General features: G+C 37.6%; 1 protein-coding gene across 1 annotated transcript; it reads right to left on the reverse strand.

Annotated features, from left to right (window-relative positions):
- Positions 1 to 1113: 1113 nt before the first annotated feature.
- Positions 1114 to 11145, reverse strand: LOC121425503 (transcription factor AP-4-like). The gene is made up of 5 exons (XM_041621612.1): positions 10927 to 11145; positions 5411 to 5564; positions 4739 to 4999; positions 3683 to 3826; positions 1114 to 2600 (listed from the first exon to the last, which is right to left on the reverse strand). Exons 1-5 carry the CDS (start codon positions 11010 to 11012, stop codon positions 2064 to 2066), a joined length of 1182 nt encoding a protein of 393 aa, XP_041477546.1. The 5' UTR covers positions 11013 to 11145; the 3' UTR covers positions 1114 to 2063.
- Between the last annotated feature and the right edge of the window lie 217 nt (positions 11146 to 11362).

Here is an 11362-nt window from a genome sequence, read left to right on the forward strand (position 1 = left end):
AATCTGTAAAAGAGGGTTATCATATCAGCCATCAAGCATTGCTGTCATTAGTTGTCCTTAACCTATTAAAACTTTTTTTCAGTCAGGATATCCCAAACTCGTTGTGCCGCAAGTAAATACTTCTGTCATCTGTTTCCGACAGGAGATTACCAGGTGCCTTGCACATTTGCTTCTGAAGCCTTTTGTGTTGCTTATCATGTTTAATCCAACTAATTGAAAGTTAGTTTTATATAGACAGCTGGCAGCCGTCTGTTTCGAGGAGTTTTTTAACATTTTTTATTTTTTAAATTTCTCCTCGTCGACAGACGGCTCGCTAGCGTGTCCCCGCCATTAGGGGAGGTACAATGCAAAATCCCCCCGGCGGGGCTCATCGATTTTTATCTTAATGAAAAAGATATATATAAAAAGAAGCTTACCAAAATGCAGCTTGTTATTTCCTCTAGACATTAAGTGGCATCAAAGTGGTAAAACATCAATTCGAAAGGAACAAAAACAGTGACTTTCCTCGGCTGTCGTGTAGCTCCCCATTCACTCGTTCCTCCGAAGTCGATAATGTACACAAACATATGAGGTGGGATGAACTTCCGGGTCAACTGCTTATCGAAACCGTTGGCCAATCAGATTATCTCTTTTACGTCAGGCTTATGAATATTAATATTCTTTTCCTTTCAACGTTTGCTCGCGCTCGCCAAGCAAGCTGATAAAACTTCAACATCCGGGCACTGTATATGTGTGACGTAAAGGTCATGGGGCGGAGTCTAACTTTCGCCGGCCACTTTTCATGAATAATTCATTACCAAGATGGCTGCCCACTCTCTCCGAGTCGCAAGTGTCAACTTTTAGAGACAATCCTCTGAATGCCAGTTTCAAAGCGGGAATTTAGGGTAAGAAACTGTCGTTACTTAAACATTATCACCTAAAGGTGCATATGAATGCACTGTTTGTGTAAAATATCACGGTATTGAGGAGAAAAACAAGAAATTAGCCGTGGCCATTGAGCCCCCGTACAGACGACGGTTAAACTTCGGTCTATGTATTTGGTGAGTGAAGCCAACGAAGTTCAGCTGAACAACCAACATAACAGAGACCGAAGCTTTTGGTCTAGTTTTATACTGCTTGATAATAGAGGTATCAACATTTTACAGTCTGCTCAATTTTAACTGTAGAATGATGGGTGTTAAGTTAAATCTTGCATGAACACAAATTTAAGAATATACTCTGGTTGGCATATCTCTTTAAAAAAAAGAATCAGCAAATTGCTTACTTTCCTTTCATAATGAAAACAAAAGACCCCAAAAGAAAGTCAACCTTTATATAGCACTGATGGTAAAATTTGGCACAAAATAAGGTAATGAGAAATCCTTCAAATTTACATTTAAATTATACAATGGAGAAAAGAGATACTTTGGGCCAAGACTTATCTTGTGAAGTTCAATATTAGTTTAAGGGCAGTATCGATGAACCTCAAGTAATCATTAATATCCCATTATATCAAAGGCGTCCTTATCTGATAAGGACTTTGTTTCCTGTAGGAGGAGGGAGAGAGGCGGAGGCACCAGCTGCCAAACCGTTATCTGGGAATTTCCCCTCTTCCCTGTGGTCTTTCAGTTCAGGACGAGGAAACTGAAACCAACAAGGGCCACTTCCTACCGGATGCCAGACTTCCTCCAGTTTCCTGTTCTGGCAAGATACCCTATCCCTGGCAAGCCAAGCCAGCTACTGGGCTTAGCTCTCACATTTACAGTATTAATGAGATGTTTTGTTTTTTTCTTCTCGAGTTTCAGTCATAAAGTCGCACTATCACATGCTCGCCGATAGGACAGAGGCTGATTTCAAATGCGACTATCTAAACCTCTTGGACAAATAAATAAAAAAAATTCAGACCTACTCTCCAGTCAACTACAGACATGTACTACTTGTAGATATCGAGTGCACCATAAGCTACAGAATAAATATATGTCAGTGACAAAATAATCAAGGTAATTCCTAGTATTGTACAGTCCTCGCTCTTTTTTTTCCTTTATTTTTAGTTTTTTATACAGAGATATGATACAGAGCAGACCTCATGACACGATAATACTTGGTCTTGCGGTGAGCTTGTCGAGCGGATGCACAAGTTCAATTTTGATACCTCGACCCTTTGTGTACTCTGACACTTTCCTCTCCTCCAGGCTCTCCGATTTGAACCGCGACTCTGTCTCGCGGATGACAGATCGCTCGTCCGCTCTTCGCAGGATGTCGTCGCACTCGTCACGGCCCTTCCGCGCCTCGTCCTCCGGGGTCGGGGTATGGGACGGTGTCTGGACAGGGGTGTTGCCGGGGGTCGGTCTCTCGCCCTCCAGGTGTCTGATGGCCTGGAAGATGGTTTCCAGATTCTGCCGCGATGTCGAGGTGGTCGGCGTCATGATTGGGGCAGGTGTTGTGATAGGGGCGGGCGTTGTCATGGTGACGTACGGGTACGACATCATCCTCACCCTATGCTCTTGAATACGAAGCTGTTGCTGCTGCTGTTGCTGCTGGTGGAGCTGCAACTCGGCCTCCTCGTGCCGCCTCAGGTCCTCTGCGAGACTCGTAGTGGCAGGCACTTCTTCCGGTTTCACCTTCAACAAGGAAATGACAAAAACAAACCCTTTCAATAAGAGCACACTCCATGTTGCACAAGGACATGCATACTAGAGTTTAAAAGTGGATTTTATAAAGCTTATTGGCTAACATTTATCATAGACTTCCTGTCATGACATGTCAATTCCAAGAACAGGATTGATATCCAAAACCACAGGAGGAAATTACAAATCTGCGAAGCACTTGCAAATGCCTGCACATGCATGATACATATATTCCATTCCCTGGTTCTGTACTGCAATCTTATTTTCCTGTAAAATGCAGGGTTTTAATACTGAGGATTCTAATTTAAATTGGATGTATGCTGTATCTCTAAAGACCGAAAGATGTGGTTCAGAGTTTCAAGATTTGGAAATATAATCCAATAAATATGTAAGATAGAGAGTATTTAAATCGAAAGCACTGATGATTGTTTATTATCAATAAGTATTTAAAGGGGAAGTTTACCCTGACAAAATGTTAATTGCAAAAATAGCAGAAAAAATAATAAAAAATATTGCCGAAGATTTGAGTAAAATTCATCAAATATTAAAAAAGTTATTAGAATTTCAATTATTTTATTACTGACGTCATATGCGAGCAGCATTCCTACATAGCGAATGGTAAAATCAATGAAATGTCATTTTCTCAGAAAATTGAAAATGGTTTTCACTGTACCTTTTGTATATGAATAGACAAATCATTTCACACCCGATCATGAATAGAAAACAAAATTAAGTCATCAGGAACCATACAAAATTTGAAATTCATGCATTTTATATTACATAACACATGGGTTAGCTGCTCGTTTATGAGGTCACAAATCCCAAACTCTAATAACTTTCTTACTCTTCAACTGATTTTCCTCAACCTTCACCAATATTTTTTTACTATTTTTTCTGCTATTCTTACAACAAAGTTTTCTTCAGGGTGAACTTCCCCTTTAAGATCATTTCATTGAAAACACCATCTTCAATTCTCTCCTCTGGTTAAAAAGAAAAAGAAAAGAAAAAATCCCATTTTGCAAAATCTTTTTAAAATTCTTCATTTTTGGCAATCCATGAGACTTTATTGAGCATACCTTCTTTGAAATCTCTTTGAGTTTCTCTGGGTAAAGTTGAGATTCCAGCGATCGATTTCTCTCTTCGACTACCATGCGGTAGTGCCTTTCACGGTCCAGCTTGGCCCGAAGGTCCATGATCTCACGATGGTTGTCTTCCATTATCTGAAAAAAAATTGGTAAACTTTCAACTTCAATAGGGTATTCCAAAATGTACAATGATTCAATACTAACTTGAATTTGCGAAGCTGGGGGAAAAATCTACTGACTTGGGTTTAAGTTATTAAATCTATTGCTAACTTAGAAAATGCTTTAAATAATGAAAAAATGGAAAATAATTTGACATTAATTTTTTTTTTTTGGGGGGGGTTGCTAAACTTCAATTTCCTTGCTATTCTGGACATGCTCAATGACGTCACATTCAGTATGGGACTATGGGTAAATTATATTAAACATTTGCATTATATGTACACACAGAAAAGAGAAGGTAAGAAAAAGAAAGATCAGGAAAGAGATGGAAAGAAAAATGAGTGAGAAATAAAAGGTAAGCGAATGGAAGAGAAAAGAGAAAGAAAGAGGACGGAGAAAGCAGTGAGAGATCCAGGGAGTGTATGATTGATGTCAAGCAGAGTTCAAAACATAAGATGACTACTTTTCTTGGTGTCTCTGTTGTGACAGGCTTTCCTGTTTTCTCTTATCAGTCAGGGTTCCTTGTCTTGTCACCACTGACCTATCTTTCACATACTAGTTTGTGGAACCAGAATCTGCACGTTTATTCCTATCAGGTTGGGGTCCCAGATATGAAAATCTACAGTTTAAATTTTGATACTTATTGTTTTGTATTTATCACGGCAAGGGTCTCAGAAAAGTGAGAATCCAAAAGCAAAGCGGGCTTTGCATGGGACAGACTACATCAAGGTGAAAGAATAACTTATTTTGAAAATGCACAAGTTTCATAAACATGAAGAATCGTAAAGAGAAGGAAACAGTAAGAGATAAGGAGAAGGGAACCAAGAATGAGATAGAAAGGGGGGGGGGTAATCTCAACCCTAAACAAGATACATTTTAAAAACGTACCTTCTTAGAGTCCAGCGGCACGGAGGCAGTGCTCCTTGTGTCGTCAAACGACTCCGGACTCCCGATACCTTCATCCATCATACTGTCGTAGCGCTTCCGCTTTTTGGGAGGTATGGGCGACTCCGGGTCGCTGTCCCCACTTCCTCCATTGCTCTCGTACTTGACCAATACCCTCTTGAGGTTCAGCACCTGACTCATGAGGTGCGTCTTCTCCTGCTCCAAGCGGCAGATGTAGTCTGCTGTCTGTTGCAAGATGGCGGCCTGTAAGTTAAGATGGGTGTGAAATGCAAAATATGAATATCAACTACAGTAGTATGAATGAAATTGTTGACAAATTCTGGACAATTCATCCTGAAAACTAAAGGCTTGATGATAAACTTTGATTCATCTAAAAAGTACTAGTATGAGATAGTTGTTCTGTACAATTTTTGTTGCTGCACGGTCGACATTATAAATGTGAATGATGTAAAAAGAATATACATTTCTAATAGTTTGACAAATTATTGAAGAGTATAATACATGTATATAGATGGGGAGAGAAATTTGGAATTATGAAATTTTCTGACTTGACATTGGAATACAGATTACAGAACAATGAAAAGATCATTTCGTGTATCTTATTTCGTTATTTGTTTTTACAAATTTTGTTAAAAATTAGTTCAGCAAGTATACCTTGCTCAATTTCTCTCCTTCATTGTGTGGAAGAAGTAGTTTGAGTGACTGAAAACCGGCGTTGATGCTCTGCATACGCCGTCTCTCATTGCTATTTGCGATCTCTCGTCTTATCCGCTTCTCAGCTTCCTTGGGTGCTCCAGATGGAGAAGGGCTGCAAAGAGACAGAAAGAGGGGAAAACAATGGTTAAATCTAAATTAAATTGAATCAAATGCACTTTGTGAGTTTGTTTGGTTAAAAAACATTAAAATATTCACAACACACAATTAAGAGAAGAGGTCAAATCATATGCAACCAATGAAAGACAGAACAGAACTTCCTGATCAAATTGAAAGATCAAAAGAGAGGAATGATTCGCATACTTCTGACTTTGATGTACATGTAAAGTTAAACAGGCATTTAATTTTTATATTTATTCGGGCAAGGCCGCTTTTGCTATAATAATGCTATAGGACACATTTCTATATTCCAGCACAAATGGGGGAAAAAAATCTGAATAGCAATGAAGATTGGTACTGAGGCCTATCAAAAGTTTTGATGGTGACCTACTCTACCATGCGAGGTTGCCTGTACGGAAATCTACTAGTACTACACAATGAAAATAAGAAAAGGGTTATTAGTGGACAACTGTTACATCCAATCTACAATAAATTCAATAAGAGAAACCGACAAATGATTCCTTCAATCCTTTTCCAGACAAGTGATCCTAGTTCCAACATGGCATACAGATGTCAAGTTTGCTTGAGAAGAAATAAGATTTCCACACTTCAATTGTAAAATTTCAAGAGTTCTAAAAATGTTAATCAAGCAGCCAGTGCATAATTTGTACCCTGATACAAATGCAATTCATTATGTTCATTTTGATTGTAAAAATAAATCAATAAATGATCATTACATTCCAAAACTAATAAAAAAGTAAACACCTTCCGAGCTCAAAAAGAGCAAAATGATAATGAACAATAATTGGTAAAAACTAAAAGTTTGGGGACGTGTATTTTCAAATGAACGATGCAGCAGTATGCAACCTTTTTTTCCCTTTTACTTATTCCATACTTTTCATGAAAACGAAACTAAAAGCTCATGAAAGAAATAGACCCTCAATGTACACTATAGTCCAAATTCTGAGCATTCTTTTCGTTTTGTCCTTCTGAAACCATGTGTATCATCAAAAGAAAAGATTTCCAAAGGCTAGGATTACCTGTAGGCAGACAATGAGTCTGAGGATTAAGTGGTCTGATACAGTTTGCTCTGAGAAACAGGGCCCCAAAATTATCATTTCTAGGAAGGGAAAATAAAACCTAGGTGAAAGGAGTCAAATACAAGTACCTCTGGTTTTATGATATCCCTTGAATTGTAGTCCTATATTTCATTACTTTGGATTGAATAATATTAAGATTACGAAAATGAGATGTCTGACAGATCTTGTCCAAGGAAGCTATTGGTGAAGAGCACTTACAACAATGTAGTCTGCAGGCAGACCTTTTCATAAAGTTTTTTTTCTTGTAATTCGCATAGTCACATAATGCAGAGTCTGAAGTAGTGAGACTAGACAGTGCCTGTAGGCCTCATATTTGAAACAAGCAAGTCTAGTCTTCACTCTAAAGACATGTACGTAAATTAGTTAAAATGACATATTTGAATCTGAGCTTGCAGACTAGTTACAATGTACATGTAGTAAGCAAACATTCACCTCCTTTTCTTTGCACATAACATGTACATGTACATGTATGTCTGTCATATATATTTTGGTAAAAATATAACAGGCCATCAACATACATTTATACAAAATAAAATGAACGGCAAACACAGACCTACATGCTTCTTTTGGGTGAAAGCTAAGGACGCACAAAATAAAAGAAATATAGGATGTGCAACTGGCTCGCCGGAAAACGTGTGGGTACCACATCAGACATGATTCACGGTGACGTTACAACAGTCGCTTGGGTCAGGCTAATTAAATACATCCCTTCGACTTGTCATCGATTTGCCATCCGAATGAGTAGGCACAAGAAAAACTGTCAAGAGGGGGCGAGGGTGGGGGCACAAACACATGCGTGTATATTCAAATTTCCTCATGTTGGCCCATAATTAATATTAACAATCGTAAAAATGTCCCTCTCTCAACTGAGCATCTCATATGCAAACATACATGTACCCTGTAGGTCTATTATGTAAACAAAGCCAACTTTCAGTTTTACCTGTTTCCAGAGTAACAATAGATAAAAACTTGTTTTTTTATCATTTCATTTACAAGTATCTTGCGCAATTCATAACCTAGTTTCATAGCCTTCATGTTCCCTATATACATGTATATAATAACCATATATTTCCATTCATAAAAGCAGGCCTACACCTTGACAATACAATTGATTCAAGCTACATGTATGAATAAATTATCAACAAGTTAAATTACATCCATATTATACATAACATATGGTACTACACTGAAATTTGAATGTATTTACAAATTCAATCAATAGCCTACATATGGCTACAAAAGCACATTTGCATCATCAAGGGGACCTTGCATTAACAGCAAAATGAAACCAGAGCCCCTCATTGTGTAAGCAACATCCGACCCCTACACATACAATGGTAGAACCCCTTGCCCAGGCCTTTTGGCTCATTGCCAACTTTGGGCAGCTGCCCACAAACTCTCCTCCCACACACACACACACACACACACCTAAAACATGCTCTGCAGAAATATAGTGACTGACACACACACATAGTAGAATGTACACACAATACCAGACATGGAAGTACATAGCATTCCAGACAGTTCTTCTTGATCTTGTGTACATGTACTAGTAGTTGAATGAGGAACTAGTACTACTAACAAATCATGTGATTTCGCTTATGGGTGTAAGTAGTGGTGTAAATTAAAGTGGTACTTGTATCCATTTATTAATTTGTTAGTAAATGTCTGGCTTCACGAAAGTGCAACCATACAGTGCCTTGTTCATTTCTGAGAAAAGACGATGGATTCAATTTCAATTCCAGCAATGAAATAAGGAAAAACAATCTGCAGGTTATGAATATGACCAGGCAAGTAAAAATATGGAAGAAAATAATCCACTCTCGTTTCCCCAGTTTATTTAATCTAGGTCAGCATGTCCATATACACTAAGTAAATTGAGCAAAATTTTGAAAACAATTATTATTTTCAGTTGACAAGTTAACATTTTGGGGAGTTAAAATGTACAATGTAGGCTATCCCATAATAAACAGCTACAACAAGCCTGAAAATTTAGGACATTCTCAAAAGGCCTACATGTACATACATGTAAATGTACATTTCATCATGACCTCAAGGCTCAAACATCTGTAATTGTAAATTGCCTCGGTCAATAATGAAATAATGAAGTTCCAAACAGAGTCAAGTCTAGTAAAGCTACAACAGTACATATCGGCTAATGTAAGTCGATCAGGCTCTCCAAAAAATAAACAAAAATAAAAATATTGATGAGAAATGAAATATTAGAGCTCGCTCAGCAAGTTGTGTACGGTAGGGCCCACTAAACCTGTCTAGGCGCAATCTATGATTTGATATAACAATTCAGCCTACATGTACCATCAAAGTGTCATTAAAAGTCATGTCCAGAACATTTTTTTTAGGTTTTATCATGGAGCTGTTGAATAGCTCCATGGTACAAAGTCTAATATTAATAATGGGTAAAACTTAAATATGTTGGGTCTATGCAAGTATATAAATAAGTCTTTACTCTCTGATAAATCTTTCAGAGGCCTCTGGATAAATACCAAATTTTAGACAGACTTGAATTTACCCCCACAATTGAATAATTCTAATTCTCAAGAAATCTAATTTCATCATTAAAAGTAGATTTTGAAAAATAAACACAAACTAAACCAAATTTTGTAGGCCTACACATGTATTATTACGCAACTTGCAAGCCTACATTTTATGTGATTTACAGTCCAATCTTTGAAGCAAATTAAATGTGGGTTGGGCTGATCTGCAAATTACAAGATATTTGGGGGGGGGGGCATTAAGTTTTTGAGGTATTTAACTGAAGGTGGAAAGTTACAGCATATACATTTCAGAAAGCACAGTTGGGAGCTAGTTCTATGCCCCGAGTCCAAGTGTTGGACGGTGAGGAGAAATAAAGAAAAATAAAGGATATGGCCTAATTTTTATGAGTGAGCTACAAATATACAAATAAACAAGAACCCATACTCAACCTATCAAAACCTTCAAAAAACCATGTAAAACGTTCATAACATTAGCAGTTTCTTATTAGTTTTAATAGTCAGTATTCTAGTCACTATTTGATATGTAACTCGACTTTTACAGTACAGTAAAAATAAGGAGCAGAGTGCAGCCCACAATGTAAACAATGATTGTCTGGAAATGTGTTAAACCTAATGTTTTCTAAACTTTGCTTACTGCACCAAGTCTCAAGGCTCAGCCGTAAATTTTACACTTTTCAATACAAGAAAGGGCGACCTAGTTTTAGACGTATATTTGAAATTAAATGACTAGAGGTATACAGCAATTATTGATATTGAGAATCTTTAAATCAGTTTCAAGGAGTATATGTGAACTACATAAAAACCACGTGGTTCTAAAACGCACAATAAAACACATTCCACACCCAAACGCTTGTTGTCCATGTAGATGATGTATAACAAGCGAGATGGGATCAGCAAGGCACTGTACTGTTTCTGTATACACACACACACGATACACACAGAACACGGCGGGGCTCATTTGCATGAAACCCACCCACGCAAATGCGGTGTGTATCGCGCGAAGCTGGGTGGCCCCTGATTACGAACCACAACACAGAAACACGTGCCCGGCATTTAAAAATTAAAAAAATCACATAAAATCTGTCGATGGAACAACAACTGTTTCATCGATGTTCAACCTTAGTCAATATACTGACCTACGGAAATAATTCAATTTTCATTCCGCAAGCCCTGTAAAAACATCCAAAATATTGGCCAACAATGTATCAATGAATTTGAAAATTGCCAGATGCAGAGTGGCTACCCTGGCCAAAACGAAGTCGGAGATCTGGAACCGGCGCCGACGGATGAAGAAAACATGATTATAGTCAAACACCAATGTGGACTTCTCAAAATAATTAATGGAATTCTAACACGAGTATCCTTGCAAAATATAATTCCTGAAACAAGATTGGATTAATTATATCAACAAAACCTATGGCTATGTTACAAAAATGAAAGACCACGTGGCGTGCGAGACAATCGCGACTCGCTCAGCTGGATCTCACACCAGCTGATCAGTCGCTCGTACTCCGCAAAAATAAAAAAAATAACTGCTTTCTCAGTCGATATAAGGCCTAAACAATTATCACGATTCATACTTGTTCTTCATGTGCTTGTGCTGCAACTTAAAATAAGTTAGAAAACAGAAATAAAAATGAATCCATTCATTCATAATTCACTCAGTTCATGAGGCCTGACTCAGCATCTCGGTTTGCCGGCGAAAAATAATAACGCAATTTTGATGAAAAATACAACTCACCTTCCACTTGGGCTTATCATGTCGTTGGGAATTCGCAAAGGTCCAACAATACCATCTTTCTCTGGTTTCAATGTAAAAAATGCCATCTCATAGAAGTGTGACGTTTTGAAGTGAAAGTCGATTGCTAAATGATGTTTTTTCCTTTCAGAATTTTCACAACAAACGCTGCGTGGTCAAAATGTGTACAACCTGAATGTGTGGCATTGTGGCGGGAAACAGCTGGTCACAGTCAGCTGCGAGGATGTCAATCTCATAGTAAAAATTCATCCGCTTACCATAACAAATACGTTTAAATATATAAAAATGCATTTAATGTCAAGACTTTGTCATCAGTATATTTTCTAATAATTTTCATTATGAAATATTTATTGTATACCTTTATACAACACATCAATACAATTTTATTAGAATAAACATTGCTCTATATTATCTGCCC

Source organism: Lytechinus variegatus, chromosome 1 (genome assembly GCF_018143015.1).
Source record: "Lytechinus variegatus isolate NC3 chromosome 1, Lvar_3.0, whole genome shotgun sequence".
Taxonomy (NCBI): Eukaryota; Metazoa; Echinodermata; class Echinoidea; order Temnopleuroida; family Toxopneustidae; genus Lytechinus; species Lytechinus variegatus.

Bases quoted from the DNA above. Each gene is read 5' to 3' on its own strand.
- LOC121425503 (XM_041621612.1), bottom strand. From the start codon at position 11,012: ATGGCATTTTTTACATTGAAACCAGAGAAAGATGGTATTGTTGGACCT. The intron at 5,565-10,926 runs GTGAGTTGTATT...GTCTCTTTGCAG, and splicing joins ATGATAAGCCCAAGTGGAAG to CCCTTCTCCATCTGGAGCAC. The intron at 3,827-4,738 runs GTACGTTTTTAA...ATTTTTTTTCAG, and splicing joins TGCCGCTGGACTCTAAGAAG to ATAATGGAAGACAACCATCG.